We start from the raw sequence: 19453 nt of genomic DNA, 5'->3' as shown, positions 1-19453 counted from the left end.
AGGATCCTGAGACTGAAACTGGTTTTAAATATTGTTTTGTGGAATAACCAAATTTGTCTCAACAATTTTGTCGTGATGTCACGCGAGTTGCTTTGATATAATAAGCGTGTTTTACAATGTGTTTGAGTCATTTTCCCCTAGTAGACCTCAAGTTTATTACTCAGAGGAGAAGCATGAATTTACAGTATATTCTTAGCTGCTCTTCTCTATCACTCAGCTGTCAAGGCCTATGGAATCTAAAATAGATCCTGACCAATGGGAGACAGCCTACACACTGCTTACGGGATGATTCGGATGTGGACAGCTTTATCGTGCACAGACGCTGGTCTGTGTTGCAGTGTTGAGGCGGCAGGATGCAGAGTTGAAGTTTTACAGTGGAGTCCCTGAAAAGGGACGGCTTTGAAAGACAGCTTCTAAAGAATAACAAATAGGAGGAGTTACGGTACCTGATTTGGGGCTGCTCTTACTCAAGTGCTGCACAGCAAGGAAGATAATTTTCAAGCGTTATGAAGGCGGAGAAGGATTCTGAAGACGAAGAAAATATCGTTAGAGATCCAAGCTAAGTGTAGCCCAGCATGAAGACTGCAGAACAGGAAGAGTTGTAACGAGAAGGACAGAGTCACTTGTTAGGCGTTTCTCTGAGGGCTTGCTTTGTGAGCTACAGAGATTTGTAACTTGATGCGAAGTAGTTTGCTGTTAGCAACAAGAAACTAAATCCTGTCTATGATGAACTGTTGGTTTTCTTGTGCTCCTAAGAACAGAGTAGGTATCCCTGTAGTCCAGTGTAACTTCAAGAGTCTTGGCTAGGCTTTTTGAACTGTATTCTTTTAAAATGTACTATTTTATTAATTTTGGTTTCTTTGTCTTATTATATTCTCTCTGCTTTATTTGATTAGCAGATTGGGGTTAGTGATAGAAAACACAAGTTCTTGTTTCTTTTTCTGTGTTTAAAAAGCATATAATAGAATCTTAATAATTGAGCATTATTTCTGTGGACCAAAATGGAAAACAATGCTTAGTGGAGTAGAATTGAGAATCACAGGGTAATATGAGACTTTAATCTCATTTAATTATCTTTTAAAGAGCCTTACTTTTGGATTTTACAATTGTTTTAGTGTTTTAAATAGCTCCTTTCTCCACCAGGACTTTACCTGGAAATAAAGTTGAGTTGTTCTAACTGCAAGGATAAACTAATCAATTTAGAGCAAGTATTTGTGTGCTAAACATGACTTATTCCCATAGGCATTTGAAAACACAAAGCCTACATCTACTACCACTCCCCAATTTAGAGTCCGTAAACTGATTGTTTTGTTTTAAAGCTAAAGAAAGGGGATGCCTAAAATGTAGATTAGACTTTGAGCCAGTGAGTAGTGCTTAGCCCTACTCAGTTGGTAGTTTGAACTTTTCAAGTTAGAAGGAAGTGGGTTCATCTCCAAATTTGACTAGAGACAACAATTCTGAAGTCTGTGTATGTACTTGAATCAGATTTCAGGGGTGGGTTAAAATTTTAATGTATTTATCTTTTTTCATATTCAGTTTTTATATTTTTCACTTCAAGTATTTAATGAATACATTGCTTATTTAGCTAGAAAATTGGTTGCTTTCTTTTTTTCTGGTTTAGAGGGGATAGTAGATATAATCATACTGATCAAACATTTAGAGGATATGCTTCATTTAAGTGATTCATTCCCCCCGCCCCCAGAAATTTGTTATGGTATTTGTGGATATAGGAATTGCTTTGTAAGTTAAGTGAAAAATATGTACTTTTTTTTGTTCTGGAAATGATGCTGGCCTTAGCAAAGAATTTAGCAATAAGTTTACTGTATAGAATTTTAAAGGCTAAAACCTTACTTGTTTAAATAATGTATATTTTAGTGCTGGGTTCTACATTTCTACTTACTAAGAAAAGGTTGAAGTTATTGGCTTCAGAATGTCTTGAATATATTTTCTCCAATAAAAGCTAAAGATAACCTTGATATAATTAAAATATACATCATGTGATACATTCTCCTATTAAAAAAATTGCCTTTGAGCTTCCTTTTAAATACACATGCACTAAATTTTTGTTGAAATAAAATATCTTTTTTAACAAAAGCAATATATGTTAAATGTAAAGAAGGAAGAAAATGAAAGTCATCTGTGATCCTATAATTTTAGGATTTTTAAGTAGTTAATACTTTAGAGTCTTTCTTTTTCATTTTATTCTATGTAGAATTTTCTTTTTATCCTAATATATAAGCATAATGGATTGCTTTTTCTCTTGAGTGTACGTGTGTATAATTTGTCTCCATAATTATATTTTGAACAGTGCCTTTTAAAAGAGTAGTGGTGGTGGGGTTCTTAAAAGATGTGCAGAATTCCACTGTATCTAAGAGTCTTGGGAGATAATCAGAGCCAAATCTGAAAGCATGAGTTACAGAATAGGAAAGAAAAGAGCACACTGATTTTGGAAGTCATGAGAAATCTTGATTGGGCTTGGCTGCTTGAGTCATTTAATGTCCCTGGAGCCTTGATTTTTCTCATCTGTTAAGTGGGGATGATAATTCTAGTTTACTAGGGTTGTTCTAGTCATTCATGCCTGGAACAGGGTAGGTGTTCAACAGTTACTCATCTCCTTTCTCTGCTCTGAAGGCAAAGAAAACAGGGCAGAAAACATGAGAGACATCCTTTTTCTCAAAAGTAGAATTAAAGTATTTCTTGTACATCAGGTGTTTTGGAAAGGTTCTTTTTGTGATGTTGGAACAGCAGGGACAAGAAAATTTGGGGTGCAGCTGGTAACTGAGTGATGTATTATACATTACTGCTTTCCCTTCTCTTTTTTTCCTCCCCTTCTTTGGAAAGTCTTACTAATATATATAGTATGCCATGTTTACATTCTTTTTTTCTTTTTTGTAGCAAGCAGCAGATTGGAACAAATATGATGACCGATTGATGAAAGCAGCAGAAAGGGGAGATGTAGAAAAAGTGTCCTCAATCCTTTCTAAAAAGGGGGTCAATCCAGGCAAACTAGATGTGGAAGGCAGATCTGCGTGAGTATTACTGACGATAATTCCCTAAAGGGAATTTGGGTAGACCCTTGTGATACAAATGAAATTTGTGAATTATGGTTATCAACATTTAATTTTAAAAAACCTTTATCAAAACCCACACTATAAAATCTTTCAACATCACTTTCAAACAATTTGGATTAATAATTGTCCTCAATATGAAAGATTTTCAAGTGAGAGAAAGAATACTAAAATACTACCCAGTAGTCTAGTTGTTTGGGCGCTGTGGCAAACCATAGCATGGGTTATTTGGTGCATTTTTATTCAGTGCAGTTTTGTTTATAAGCTTTTTTATTCTCCTTATCATATTTGATCCTCACAGTGGCCCTTTGAAAAAAATAGGAAAAGGTTTACAGAGGTTAGATAACTTGGTCTAGTCTCATTAAAAGTCACAGGTCTGGGCTTCCCTCGTGGCGCAGTGGTTAAGAATCCACCTGCCAAGGCAGGGGACACGGGTTCGAGCCCTGGTCCGGGAAGATCCCACATGCCGCGGAGCAACTAAGCCCGTGAGCCACAACTACTGAGCCTGCGTGCTATAACTACTGAAGCCTGCGCACCTAGAGCCCGTGCTCCACAACAAGAGAAGCCACTGCAATGAGAAGCCCGCTTGCCACAACTAGAGAAAGCCCACACACATCAAAGAAGACCCAATGCAGCCAAAAAAAAAAAAAAAAAAAAGTCACAGGTCTGTGATGTAAATGTTTTCTGTCTTGGAAGAGTTCTGTAAATTACATTACCTTTTCCTCTTAACCCCCAATCTGTTTTTATATTTGGGTAATTAATTTAAATGAGAATGTTTAGGGCAGTAGGGAAGCAGAATGGCTAGTGTGACTTAGGGAGATAGAGGTAGTAATTCTACCCTTTTGCTTTTGTGTTACTGAGAACTTTACATGCTTATGAACCAGGTATCTTTTCTCTTACCCTTCCCCAGTCTTTATCATTTCTCTTCCTGTTGAGGATGGGGAGCAGATGGGTTAAAGGGTAGATCTAGCTTTTGTTACTACCCTCTATAAATATAGCAGTTAAAACCTTATCTGGGAAACCTTCCAAAGTCAGAGGTGAAAAGTCTCATTTCCTAAAATTCCTCTCCGCCTTATACTTGCGTAAGTTTTTTTTTAGACTATTATAACGAAACCAGATACTAAATATAGAAATGAATATTAGGAAGTGGATAGTTAATGTTTGATGTAGGTCACTACCTTAGAATGCTTAGATATTTAAGTATAGTGAAAATAGCAAAGTGTGACTTTAAGTTGTTCATAAGAGCAATAAAGTTTGAGAAGTTCCAATTTTTTTATACTGTTTCAGTTTTATCAAGTAGGCAATTTGATAGCTACAAAAACTGGTTATAACTGGTTATTTTGAGTCCTGCTTCTATTTTTGCTAATTTTAAACCATTTATAGGGCTCACAGTATAAATAGTGAAAATTTAATATCTAAAACTGGCTGTTTTTCATATTTTTTTTCCAAAATGCCAAGATGGTAAAAGATAAAAGGATCTTCTTTGGAATGAAAATCTTCAGTGAAACCTAATTTCTTCAGTTCTGTCCATCCATGCTTTGAATGTTTTGAATGAATGATTACTTGAGTTTTTGTACAGATTTTTTTGATCTAAGGTTCAATTTTGAGGGAAATTATTTGTATTAATGGTCAGAATTATGAAAATCTGGTGTAATTTGATTAACTATGAACTTTAGTTTGTGAAATATTTGAGTAGTATTAGTTTCTGAGGTTTTCACTGTAGGAAGTAGAATTCTTTCTGGGATTCATAGGATAAAATATTTTCCTATTGTTATTCACACACAAACTGTATTCTTTCTTAATTAAAGCATTTTATATTTAGTCAAGTATAAGACATTACAAATATATTTCCTGTAATTATAAAAATAATGTTATTTTGAATGATATTTTTGGTTTTTAATTTTTGAAATTTAAGACAAAAGTGACATGTCCTTCTTGACCTCTATCCAATTTCAAAAATGAAATATTTGAGGCCTAGCCATAGTCACTGCAAGGATCTGTTTTCTTCCTGTTCGCCTCTTTCCTAGGGTATAGCCCTTTGCCCAGGCAAAATGGGGCAGGTTCACCAAGAAGCTTCACTGTCACTTGGAGAGCCATGGATTCCAATTCCTGTCTCCCCATCCCCTCAGGCTGTCAAAAGTACTGTTCAGCCTCCCAGCTGTTTTCTCTGGAATCAGCAAATACTCCTAGACAAAAAGTAGCCCCAAATACCAAGCTCACCTCTCTGGGCCTCTGTCCTTCCCTGCATTCTGGCCTAGTAATTTTTCACTATCTTGTTAGCCTACTGATACCTTCAAGCAGATGTATTATTTTTTTATGCAGCTCTTCTAGTTGTCCTCAGAGGTGGGGACTGTCCATGTTACCTGGATCTCCTATTATAGAAGTAAAAGTACTTGTCTTGTTTAAAAAACAAAAAGTTTAAGTTGATTTTTTTAATTGAAAAAGAGTATTTCTATAAAGCAGTTTTCCAAATTTCCTTTGCAACTCTGCATACAATTTAATGATTGATATATCTTCTTTCTGAAGCACATCTACTATTTATAGCACAACAGTATTAATAATGCATTGTAGATTTGCTGTGATTTCTGCCCTTTTAAGTGCATCATCAGTATAATGTTGAGTTATTTTGAAGAAAGAAGTCTTTCAGATTTTGTGAGCTAAGAAATGAAAACAAGCAGACAAAAAATGAGATCCCCAAGATTGTTGGAAGACTAAAAACCTTTGCTTGATGGAAATGACCATTCCTCAAAAGGTTCTCATGGTGCATTGCATAGTATAATTCCCCACTTCAGTGTTGCAAAGAGATTGATACCCTCAGCCTTATGGCAATTTAAGGAGAACTTATCTGACTTTCAAGAACACTATATTTCTTTTATCAGAAACATCTCTTTTTCTCTAATTCAAACTTTACACAAACCTGGTTTACTTTACTTAGCAGTGCTCAGTCTCTAGTTTGCATTTAGATCCCTTAGAATACTAATAGAGGCATAGCTAGTGTTGTAATATCTGGAAATGAATTTGCTAGCTATCTCCAGATTCTGTCTCTAAGCATTCAGTTATTCAGATATTTGAGGGTGCATCATCTGTCTGGTACTTTCATTGGTTCTGGGAATATAATAGGAAGCAGAACAGACAAGAATTCCCACTTTCATCTAGTTAGTTGAGTAGGAAGAGATTAATAAGACCATAAAGAAAATAAATCTTGTATTTATATATAGTATTAGAAAAATGTGTAATTCTATTTAGAATAATGAAGGCCAGGATGGGGGAGCTAGGAGTACTAAGGTTGCAGCGGATGGGGAAATGTAAAATTTTCAAATGGTATGGTTAGGGAAGACCCTGACAGGGAGTGTGCTGCCAATTGTGTCTGTATCCAGGCACCTTGCTGACCCTTTACCTCCTGGCATCTTCACAATGGGTACGGTACTCATTTAGGACCTGAGTTCAATGTCCTTTGCCAACAAGTCCTACAGTATTTACTTACAATGTCAGTTCTTAATGCACACAAAATATTTCTGTAAATGTTTATTGATTAAGAAAGTATTAGATGATCAAAGAAACAATGGGATATTTTATCATGTATTTTGAGTACTTGATGGCTTAAAGTTATTTTGTGTTCAACTCTGTTTGTGTGAAATTTGAACCAGCATACTGGTCTTTGAGTAAAAGGAACAATAATGTTGTACTTCAGGAAGAAGATGATGCCAGATCTTTTGTGGCTTTCAAGTGTAGCTTAGCTTGTTTTGAAGACTTTTCTATGCCAGGTTTAATATGATCATTCTAAAGAGATGGATAAGTGTTTTGATCTGTCTTTGGCCTTAGCATTCCGTAGTAACTTCATTTGTTTTGGCGGTTTCAGTATATTTGAAACTAAGCAAAATAATCTGATAGAAACTTTTCAGTGCATTTATTAAGGTCTAAACACCAGTGCCTTTGTTACTGAAATGATAAACTATAGAGGTAATAATGTAAATTTGGTTTAAAATGAGTTTTTCAGTAGTATGAGATAGGTTTCTTTTTTCTTGTATTAAATATATAGGTGTTCTAATGTAGCCTTTAAAATGCATGTTCACACGTGTGTGTATGTATGTGTGAGTATTGACTATAAGGTGACATTTATGTAACATTTAAGTTGACCTTGAGTAGTTTTCATGGCATAACAAATATTTTCTCTTTGTTTAGCTTTCATGTTGTAGCCTCAAAGGGGAATCTTGAGTGTTTGAATGCCATCCTCATACATGGAGTTGATATTACAACCAGTGACACCGCAGGTACGTTTGCCTCCATAGTCGGTTACAAACAGAGAAGACAAGCATTGTCCACTGCCAGGGCTCTAAATCAGACCTAAATGTGATTTACAAAGAGCAGTCCTTAACTTTCTGTTTCTAATTAGCTGAGGTATTGCTCTGGGGGAGAGGGCAAGTACTGGGGATGTAGCAGAAAGGTCGACTGAATGGATGAGCAGCTGGAGACCTGAGGTCTAGGGCTGGTCTTGGCGGTGCTACAGGATTCTCAAATCTCAGACTTGGAAGAACCTTTAGGGGCCATTTATATACTATTCAGTATATGAATTCTTGCTGTCCTGAGGTCATTTGGTTTTTGGTTGGACATTTCTTGTGTTGAGGAACTAACTGTCTCCTAATAACAACATCACCAGTAGTGATCATAACAAGAAGAGGTGACACTTATTTCACATAGATTTAGCTACTCTGCTAAGCGCTTTACACGTACTAACTCATTTTATCCTCACATCGAGCCAATGAGGCTGCAAGGCACTGCGCTGTTAAGCGACTTGTCCAGGGTCTTTTCAGTGGATGAGTGGCAGTCAGAGTTTGTGTTTTTAACCATTATGCCTCATGAGGAGACCTGGTCTGTGTTTAGCTAGCTATATTTATAAAAAATATTTCTAATAGACAGTTTAAGTCTGTCTCTTACCAGGCCTTCTGCTTAAACTTAGTCATAACTATGTCTGTCTTTTAAAATATTACAGCATAAGTTTGTCTGCACATCACAAGATAGATTTTAAGTATTTGAGTATAGCTATTGCTTTTCTTCAATGTTTTAGTTTTCTGTTCATCTGGACAATCATTCTCAGTTCTCTGAGACCTGTGGCAGCTTATTTCTCTGCACTTCTACTTTGTTATTCAGTTAAATACGGGAGCTGACCTAGAGCAGAGAATGTCCTGAACAACTTTAATGTTTTATCCTATGACTCCATGTATGGACAAATAAATACATTACTGTTAACCAGCATTGTGTTTGGAAATGGAAGGCAATGGGGGAGAGAGAGGGAGATCACAAATGAATTAGTGAGGAAAATCTTTACCTAAAGTTACCTTAAGTGAAGACGAAACTCAATTTATTTGCCACCTTTGAATGAACAAAAAACTGTTATTACTTATATATATGTTTTCTACTGATGCAGAAGAATATTTATTTTTAGAAATTTTGGATTAACCATACCATTTCAGAATTCATAAGACTTCATTTATTGTGCTGATTCCAATTCAAACACGTGTCTTTCTTGTTTTTGTCTGTGTTCTTTGTGCTCTGGACATTTCGGCCTAGTGGCCAATCTAAGTGGCTTTTGTCCTCCCTCCTTCAGTGCAGATGAAGCTCAAATGCTTTCCCAAGCTCAGCAGACGACGTCTTTTCATATACTGCATTCGGGCATACCTTGCTTTACCTATTTTGTCTTTTGTTTTTGCTGTTGTTTAGTCATGTTTTTATTGATGGGTTTAATTATGTTTGTCTTTAGAGTTGTCCTTTCCTGAGAACAAGGACCTTGTCTCATTTGCTGTTATATTGTCTATTATAATCCAGATGTGGATATTTGATAAAAATTTGATTACACAACCTTTATGTATTTTATCTTAACTCCTTTAGTTGCCAGCAATATAAAAGTAGATTGAAAATAACCAGATTTCAAGTTAGTGTGGTTTTGAGGTATTTGTGACCCAGGTCTTGCCAGGTACGCGCCTTTGGTATAATTCAGCGTGATATGCTTTAGATGTGATATTTCCGTGATTTTTTGCTCTACTATCTCAAGTGGCTGGATTTGGTATTTCCTTAGCCCTGACCTGACATTTTAATGTGACCAAGTTTCTGTGGCATTTTGGTAAACACCAGGGACTGTTGCCACTGTGTCTATCCTCATTATCCACTCCATGCTCTCTTACTTCTCATGTAAGTGCCAGTTATTCTAGTCACTTTTCAGGATGTGAAATGTTTCTAGAAAGTTTGTCCGTGAACAGTAGCAAATTGAAATTTGAAATTGTTACATCTGACTTATTTGTAGAGGATGTTTAGGAGTGGTTGAATATGTTATATCTGTTCAAAGGTCTGGACTCAACTGCCTTTTGCTCTAGAACCTGTTAGCTACACAGAAATGATCAGACCCAGCAAAACTTATTCACGTATCTACATGCATATAAAACTGAATGAGAGTTGAAAGTCAGTTTATTCCTTCATCTAGGATGAACAGAACACACATTACTTTTCTAGCAGAAAGGTCTACTTGTGAACTACAATTATGTTTGGAGATGTTTGTGAAGGTAGAGGGAAATTAGGAGCATTAAAGATTGGAAGCTGGAATAGTCTGGTGAAACCCTTGTAGTTTTCACCATCCAAGAAAGATATTTGTGTAAAGAAGTACAATTAGGAGAAATAGTGTTTGGAGGTAGAATGTTCTCTGCAAATTACCTTTTTCAGTGTTCAGAGTTAACCTTCCAGATTGTCTGGTGACCTCTTCCCTGCTCCGCTCATCATTTCCTTTAAATTTGCACATTTTAATCACGTATTTGAACAAATTGTCTGATTTTCAGAGACAGTATCTCTTTGTAAACTTTGAATTTTAGTTGAAGCATAAAAATTAGTTAGAGAATACCTTTTCTTTGACTCACATCTCTTAACCTTTCTCCATTTTAGTATCCGCACTGCCTATTGAGAAATGTTATGTGAAATCTAGCTATCTTTCTCTCCCTCCTATCCCCATTCCTTTTTTATCTCTTTCTCTTTCTCTCCCTTCTCTCCTATGGCAATATTTAATTACTTACTCTGTTTCAGGAACTGCTCCAGGTATTGGAGATGCAGTGGTGAATAAGACAAAATTCTTGCTCTGTAATGAGTCTGTATGTTTATTTTTTCTTCCCACCTTCATTGTTTTGGTGTGTACATTATCTCTAATTAAAATATAAAACTGGGTGAGACATCTTAGAAACTCAAAGCATGACTACAAATGAAGTTGTCTGTCAACTGATTTTAGAAAACTGAAGCACATTTCTAAGGAGAATTCACATGTGAAGAAAATAACCCTTATCATATATTTAAAATTATTTCTTTTCTAGGGAGGAATGCTCTTCACCTGGCTGCAAAGTATGGACATGCATTGTGTCTACAAAAACTTCTACAGGTAGTAAAAGTGGTTAATACTTTGACTTTATTATTTTGACTGCAAATAACAGATGTGTTTTTGGAACTTGAGATCAAAGAAAATAGGCTAGCTTTGACTATTAGCTTACCTAATATTTTTTTGATCATTTGTGAAAGAATGTGAACAATAAAGAGCAAAAACTCTGAGGGAAGTGAATTGCATAACTCAGTGTATTAAAAATAAACAACAAAGACTTGACCTTCCTGTTGACATTAGCTGGAGATTGGAATTTTCTGTCATCTGGTATATGACTTGAGATTAAGTGATACAGCATAGGATCTATATATTTCTGTATAAACATCAATAATTCAGACTACATAATAACATCATTAGTTAAGCTTATAATCAGGCAACCACAAAATTCTGTGAACTAGCGAGCTAAATTACATTTTCAGTTGAAAGGTCTAGTCACACATTTCCTTAAACATGTTTGCCACTAAGTTTCACAGCAGAACTCATTTGTTTTTTCTGATTCAATTGTTCAAGTTTTAATTCTTGCTGTAAAAAACCCCAAACAATAACAGTTTCTATATTTCATGCTATTGTAATGTACCATATGTTTTCCTGTTTACTGGAATACTGTTAAATTTACAGTATAATGTTATTATATTTGTCGCATGTCAAAATATTTATGGCTTGTCTAGTACTCTTTAGAGTTTTTGATAAATGCAATATTTTTAGGATTAAATAACAGCTGTTCATTTGAGTCTCGATATTTAACTTGAAAATAAGACTTTCTTAGATTACTAAATTTCTTTGTTTTAACAGTACAGTTGTCCCACTGAACATGTAGACCTGCAGGGAAGAACCGCACTTCACGATGCAGGTAATAAGCAAAGGTTTCACTTGGACATAAACAAATCTTTGTTAAAATGGCTGGGCATTTAAATTAATTTCAAAGTTTTAACATGAATATATTTGTATAATTCATGGAGAAACAGAATGTTATGAATTTTTTATTTATTCAGATTTGAAATTTATTGGATTGTACAGCTTAAAAAGAATCATTCAGCCAATATTTACAGGCCAGGTTGCTAGATACTGAAAGTCCAAAGATGAATAAACCATAATCCTGCTCTCAAGGAGCTGTAAGTACCATGTGTTTGCGTGGGAACTGGTAGGAGAAATGGGAAAGAGGAAGACTTTTCTCTTTCTTAAAAACTATATTTACCTCATTAACATGTCTGAACCTCATTTTCCTTATCTGCAAAATGAACTTACTAATACTACTGCAGTAGTGGTTATAACTGAATCATGAATAGTGCCTGGCATGTAGTAACTTCTTAATTAGTGGTGATGGTGCTTGTTTTGATTTAGAGGTGTCTGTGCTGAATTACGTATCATTGTAATTTGCTGTATTTTAAAAGAGATTTATGTTAGTAATTTCAAAGATTTTATTAATCATACTGTATATCAGAATTTATTTGCATTATTCTTTAGGTGTCTTAAAGAAAATTATTAGAAAAAAGTTAAATATTTAAGGATTTTTGGAATGTAAGATAGTCTGACCCCTGGGCAGACTCTTCTAAGACTGAAATTCCTAGTTAACTAGGCGTTCAAAGGAAAAAACAAAAAAAACCCTACTGTTTCCTTTCATGTATATGGAATATCCTTGGTAGATTAGAGGATTAGAGTAGTCTGCTAAAAATGTATTATACTTCAAATTTCCTTCAAACTTTTATACTTTTGATTTTCTTCCTTTTAAAAAATATTTTATGTATTTTTATGATAGTTTGATCTCTTACACAATGCATTTTTAAAAATTTTGGTATAGAGTGCTATTATTTGCAGAACATTTTTACATACATTATCATTTAAGCCTCACAATGACTCCTGTGAGTTTCTATAGTTTTATTTAATATTTTTATGATAATTTTATATTACTACTTAAATAAATAAAAATAATTAAATAAGTTAAAAATAGATAAAAACGTAGACCTAGATTCGTATGTGATATACTTATCAAGCTTGTGTAGTTATGGAATCATCAAAACAAATTTATAAATTAAACTTAAAATCATAAAAAAATATAATTCATTTCTGTAGCATTAATTTATTGTTTGATGGAAATTTTTAAATGATTTTTCTGCTTAATGAAGTATGAATACATGTCACATGATATTTCTATTCTCCTACCACCTTCTCATAGTTGTTTTTTAATCCATCCAACCTTATCAATAATCATGTTGTAAAAATTATTTAAAATACTTTATTATGGAAAATTTCAATCATAAAGTTAGACTATCATATTAAAATACCTTATCCCCTTCATCCAGCTTAGACAGTTGTCATCATATGGCTAATCTTGATTCATTTTTACCACCACCCATTATTCTCCTCTACTTGGCATATTTTAAATCAAATCCAAGACATCATATAATTTTATCCATAAACAATTCAGTTTTTATCTCTGGAAGATAATGATTCTATTTTGTAACCTAAGTGTAATATCATTATTACACCTAATGCATTTGAAAATGATTTCAATATCATTTACTCAATGTTCAACTTTTCCTAGTTGGTTTTATTTTTTTTACTGCTTAATTGAGGTATAATTATTATACAAAAATTGTATGTAATTATTATATAATGTAGTATAATAGCATATTGCACATAATTAATAATATGGTATTGTGTACTTTAAAATATATTAAGAGGATAGAGTACTTAGTATTCTCACCAAAAAAAACCCAAAAAAACAAACCCCCCAAAACACACAGACACACAAAAGGACACAAGGAAATTTGTGGAGGTGGTCCATATGTTTAGTACCTTGATTGTGGTGAGGGTATTACAGTGCATGCATTTGTCCAAACTCATCAAAATATGTACAGTAAATATGTGTAATTTTTTGTATATTATAGATTGTATTATCCCTGTTTTTAAAACTGGTACAACTTAACAGATTGAAATCTTAATAGTTGTTCAATAGGTATACAGATGAAGTTAGAATGAAGACCAAGTCAATGTAGTAAAAGAACTCCAATATCAGTTGCTTATAAAAAAAAATGGAGTGGTATAGGTTGGCAGGTGGCTTGAGGTCATTCATGAACTGAATTCTTTCCATCTTGTTGCTCCACTTTCCTCTGGTATCTTCCTCAGCAATGTCATTGCAGCAGGGTTGTAGTCATATCTGCGTTCCAGCTGGCAGGAAAGGGAAGGAGAATAGGAAGAGCGCATGCCCACAGCTTAAGGCCCAGATTTGGAAGTGGTAAATAGCCCTCTACTCATAATCCATCAACAAGAGCAAAGTCAGTTGGTTGTATTTATCTGTAAAGGAGGCCCAGAAATGTAATCTCAGAATAACTAGTAATGGCCGAGCTGCTACACTGTAGAAGAAGGGGAGAACAAATTTTGGTAACAATTGCCACAGTCCAGCCCTCTGGCCTTCCAGATATTCCTGCAGCCCCTACTTCCCACACATAGAACATTACCCCCGCCCCAAGGGAAAGGATACATAACCAATTCAGTCACTGAAGCCACCTCAAAGTCTGGGATTTCTGGGTGATGTGCACTTGTGTATTTTTGGCTCTGAAATGGCTCTTCATGGTCCAACAGTTTGTAAACTTAAAGAAAAGAGATCTGCTCCTCACAATATAGTGATGCAGCAAGAACAGGATAAGTAAAATAAAGACTCTCTTTTGGAAACGGGAGAACTGAGAAATACACAGCAATCACTCATCAACAGCAGGTATCAAATACTGCTGAGCAAAACTTGCAAAGGCTTTCAACTGAGATCTTGGAGTAAATTTCTTGGTTAGCTCCTTCAGGTGCCCCCAGGTTTTGTTTCCTAGGAGAAATCCCTTATTGTCCTCTGTGGGCCCTAGCTCTGCCTTCTGGGAGGTTCTTGTCCATTATCTTCCAAGATCACAGGTAAATTGGATGTTGGAAAGTATGCCCTCTATATAGGCAGCTTAAGCACAGGAAGAGTTATTAGTTTTAGCTGACTGGGCTTTTGGATTTTGGGGTAGTGCATTCCCTCAAAACCTTGGTAGGTTTCTGGGCTATTTGTTGCCAGCCACTTCCATATGTCAGGAACCATTAATTTTCTGGACATAAAGTTCTTAACCCTCCTTTATTTCTTGTTTTTATTTCTGGACTCATGATTCTCTACCTCATTTTATTTTATTTTTTTAACCAAAATTTAGAGAATTTATTTATAAAATGTTCAATACTGTGTAGGACATTAGGTTAATTTACAGAGTTTAAAAAAATTTTTTTGGAATATAGTTGATTTACAATGTTTTATTAGTTTCAGGTGTACAATGAAGTGAATCACTTATACATATACACATACCTACTCCTTTTTTAGATTCTTTTTCCATATAGGCCATTACAGAGTATTGAATAGAGTTCCCTGTGCTATACAGTAGGTCATTATTAGTTATCTAGTTTATATATAGTAGTGTGTGTATGTCAATCCCAATATCCCAATTTATCACCCCCTACCCCATCCCCTGGTAACCATAAGTATGTTTTCTACATCTGTGACTCTACTTCTGTTTTGTAAATAAGTTCATTTGTTCATTTTAATACTGCCACCTCAAAGTCATCTGAAATAATAGTCTTGTATGGGAATATAGTATCCTCAATCTGATCTTTATTCCAGGACTGGATCTGGTTTTTTTGTTTTTGTTTTTGTTTTTTCCTTTTTCCTTATCAGGCTGTCTTTGAGAAAAGTTGTGACCAACATCTTGCTGTTTGGTATAGAGAAACAATTGGCTTCTCTATACCTGTGAGGTCCCAAGTATCTAGAAACTCTATTCCCTTCCATCTGTGTTCATAACTAATTCTTGCTTGACCTCATCTCTTTCTTACTAAAAGCAGTAAGCAGCCGCCAATATGCCCTAAAATTCTGGTTCTTTTCTATTGCTAAACCTAGAAAGGCTCCATAGTCACACAGTGTACCTTGTAAATTAGCGCAGATGATAGATCTATCAAATGTTTTGCCACAGTATGAGAAAAATCACAAGGTTTCTAGCCTGAAATATGCTTACTGACCACCTAGTACCCAACCACTAAACCAGTGCTGTATAATTTAGGTATCTGTTACAACAGCACCTGACTCCTGATAGCAATTTTTGTCTTGGTCAGGGATGAGACTATACTCTGCTGTGACAAAATAACATTTGCTTAAAAAAAAAAACACACACAGAATTTATTTCTTTCATGTCACAGCCCTAATGATAAGATTGGCTTGTACCTCTGCTCCATATAGTCATTCAGGGACCCAGATTTCTTCCATTTTGTAGTTCTACCATTGCCTGGGGTGTTGTCCTCATCTTTAAGGCTGAAGCTGATAATAGGTACCTGTTTTCCTGCTAGCAGGAAGGAGAAAGATTATGGAAGAATGTATAACCACTTTTTAAAGCCCTAGACTCAGAAGGTAGCACATGTCCCTCATGTCAGACTCCATTGGCATGATCTAACTCATGTGGTCATGCCTGCATGCAAAGGAGACTGGGAACTGTGGTCTAGGTGAGCCACCCTGTGCCTAACACAGTTTTATTACCATGGAACAAGCTGGCATTCTCCATCATCGCACCTTTAATACTGACTTGATTTGTTCAGTATAGTATAACTCTGGAATTTTTTATGCTTTATATTTTTTCCTTCTTATTTTTAATTGGGCCTGAATGGTTGTTATTTTATAATTGCTGAATTAATGTATTCAGTTTCAATTTATCTTCTTTTTAAGATTGATTATATATTTTATATAAAAGACTTGCTGGATTAAAGGCATCACAAATGAAAATTTTACTTGATTTTTTAATGTATGTTTGGTTTTACTTTATTGAATTGCACCAAAAAAAAAAACCCACAAATGCTGACTTAGTACTTTTTTGTGCAAATAAACTAGTATCAACTTATAAAACTTTTATAAAAACTCATGGGAAGTATAAACACAATTGTACTTTATGAATTTGACCACTTTTTTCCTGATACAAATTTGAACTCTAGTGTTGATCAGAGAAGAGGCATCATGTAATTTTATAATATAATTTTTAGCAAAATGACCCTGCTTTTGCATCAAGGGCAGACATTGCAGTTTCTGCTTTGAAAAGGAAATATGAATTGTATGAATCATACTTTATTTACTGTGGGTCTTCTATTAAGAAAAAAGTATATGATTCTTTTTAAAAAACTGCACTAACACTTCAAGGATTCAGTAAGTTATAGCCATATTTTAAAATATACTATAGGGCTTCCCTGGTGGTGCAGTGGTTGAGAATCTGCCTGCTAATGCAGGGGACACGGGTTCGAGCCCTGGTCTGGGAGGATCCCACATGCCGCGGAGCAGCTAGGCCCATGAGCCACAACTACTGAGCCTGCGCGTCTGGAGCCTGTGCTCCGCAACAAGAGAGGCCAAGATAGTGAGAGGCCTGTGCACTGCGATGAAGGGTGGCCCCCGCTTGCCACAATTGGAGAAAGCCCTTGTGCAGAAACAAAGACCCAGCACAGCAAAAATAAATAAATAAACTCCTAAAAAATATATATATATGTGTATATATATATATATATATATATATATACTATAAATAGAAAGTTTAAGTGTGATTTTCATTATCAGTGTTTACCCTTAGAACAGCAGTATATTCTTGTCCTCTGCAAGAGTGACATTGTTCCTTGGTCCTAATAAATTATACAAAATTTACAAAATGATCTTGTCTAATCCATTTTCAGATAGAAAAATCAATGCTTATAATGCTAAACTGAGAGTGAAGGATGTGAAGCTTAGTACTTTAGGGATTGAAGAATTTAGGCCTTATACGGGTCTAGCAAAACACCACGTGTTACCAACAGATGTTCACCATTTATCATTTTCCTTTGTTCCTCAAAGCTATGGCAGACTGTCCTTCTAGCATACAGCTGCTCTGTGACCATGGGGCCTCAGTGAATACCAAAGATGTAGTAAGTCACTTTATGTTTATTCTCATTTCAACTTATGTATTCTGACCTTCATGTATTGGGAGACTTGTTGTCTGAATGCTGTCTCATTTTTCTTGTTGCTTAGGATGGGCGGACGCCTCTTGTTCTGGCTACTCAGATGTGTAGGCCAACAATATGTCAACTGCTGATAGATAGAGGGGCAGATATTAATTCCAGAGACAAACAAAACAGGTAATTCTTTTATCACGGCTCCCCAGACACCAGCTCGACGCACAGTAATCCTGAAGCTCTGCTGCTGTGACTTGGCCTTTCTATCCCCTGTGGTTCTCCTTCCTTGGAATTAGCACTCACTTCTTATTACTCTTCAGAGTTGGCTGAAGAAGGAGGGAGAGGGAAATAGGGGATAATGACAGGGTAAACTCGAAATACAGGCAGTGATTATGGCCTGTGTTCAGGTCAAAGAACTGAAGAAAAGAGTAATTATATCCTAGGTATTTTGAACTTATAAAATAATCTTTAATGAAATGGGCTCAAATAAGGAAGAAGAATAAAAAATTACATTTACAGTCTCTACTTCATTAGTGAATCTTTTGAGATTAAAGGAGTTCTTGCATGTCCTGGAGCTTGACATGTTTCAGTGTAGATTTTCTCAAGGTGTTTTTTCTCCTTTCTGCTGGGCACAATACCACCTCCTTCTCTGAAACTGAGTTCATTTCAGTACCCCAATACAGATTTCATTAATTTATTTCTGCACCTGAATTTGATGTTATTTTAGTTGGTGTGCACTAACAATTTCTATCTGTAATTCTCTCTGTCCTCTTTTCTGGGTCTAGTGTATCATGCTGCTTGCTATATTATAATTCTGATGTTTATAGTCATGGAGTTTCTGACAACAAAGTATCTGAAATATATCCCTTCCACCAGTTGAAGCATTACAGTAATTTATGACAAGTTTCTGAGATTGTATAGATGAGTACTGGTAAAATTGTTGGTTTCTTTTCAGTTACTTTTATTCTTCTAAGCTCGTATTCTATTGTTTGTAGTTCACTGGAAGTAGATAAGTATAGTTAGTCTTTGGATGTCAGATTTTATAGCTCGGATTGTTTTCATTGTTCAGGCATCTCAAAGGAGGAAATTCTTATGCAATTAAATCATTAATGTGATTTTTTAAGAAAGTGGCTTTTTTTATATTACTTTGTTTTTGTGATACTATGATCTGGCTCCAAGCACATTTAAGAAAATTTGATTGAAAAATAAATTTTAGGATCAGAAAGGGGTGATCTGGCTGATCCACGTATACAATGCCTTATTACTTTAATAGATCTTATATTTTTCCAAGTATGTTTGTCTGTGTTTTTTCATTGGAACTCCACAAAAAAACCAGTGTGATAGGGCAATGTGTATTATATTTAGACTACATAGCAGATGGTTTTAAAGGTAAATTAAAAGCTGTTTCTGACACTCTGTATTCAAGTTTCTTTTCTTTCTTCCTGTCTTATCTGACATTTTTTCCCTTATAACAAAAAGTTTGTTAATGCCTGTTTTATGTAAAACTGCATTCTAGCAACTACCAGGGAGTATAAAAGAGGAATAGAACGGACATCGAATAAAGGCAAAAATCAATTTCCGTATGAAATTCAATATTCACAATTGAAGACAGAATCATATATAGGATAAGTCACTTCATTTCATTAAGTGTTGGTTGCCTCAGCAGTAAAAATAGAGAATTTCTAGAGTACTTCTAAATTTCCATGCTGATTTAATTGTTGCATTATTATGATCTGCCAATTGGAGAAGAAAGGCTCTTCTAAAGAGAGATCAGGAACAGGAATCTGATTCTTGTTTTGGAATAGAAGGGATTCATTGGGGACATTTGCATGATGTGGTTCAGTTCACGAAGTGATTTATTTATTTTATTTTTTTCAGTAACTGATAGTGTATTTATAAAATGAAAACCTCTCTAACAAAATACACTTTTCATTGGGAAAATAAATAAAACAGACAAATGGATCTACACAAAGTAAAAATTAACTTTGGTGGATTTCAGTGTAGGACAGTCCAT

At 35.0% G+C, this 19453-nt stretch overlaps 1 protein-coding gene across 2 annotated transcripts in view; it reads left to right on the top strand.

Moving 5' to 3' along the window:
* The window catches only part of UACA (uveal autoantigen with coiled-coil domains and ankyrin repeats), an 87709-nt gene that overhangs the window by 42661 nt on the left and 25595 nt on the right, over nt 1-19453 (top strand). The window contains exons 1-7 of one of the 2 annotated variants that reach the window (XM_059056417.2): nt 125-762; nt 2896-3029; nt 7251-7339; nt 10415-10479; nt 11269-11326; nt 17342-17412; nt 17516-17622. In XM_059056417.2, coding sequence (XP_058912400.1) covers nt 724-762; nt 2896-3029; nt 7251-7339; nt 10415-10479; nt 11269-11326; nt 17342-17412; nt 17516-17622 — 563 coding nt within the window. In that variant the 5' untranslated portion in view covers nt 125-723. Of the gene's footprint in view, nt 1-124; nt 763-2895; nt 3030-7250; nt 7340-10414; nt 10480-11268; nt 11327-17341; nt 17413-17515; nt 17623-19453 lie in introns of those variants that run through there. The other variant, XM_059056416.2, reaches the window with a different exon arrangement.

This window comes from Kogia breviceps, chromosome 3, assembly GCF_026419965.1.
Source record: "Kogia breviceps isolate mKogBre1 chromosome 3, mKogBre1 haplotype 1, whole genome shotgun sequence".
Lineage (NCBI taxonomy): Eukaryota > Metazoa > Chordata > Mammalia > Artiodactyla > Physeteridae > Kogia > Kogia breviceps.
This window is presented reverse-complemented; position numbering and strand designations above follow the sequence as displayed.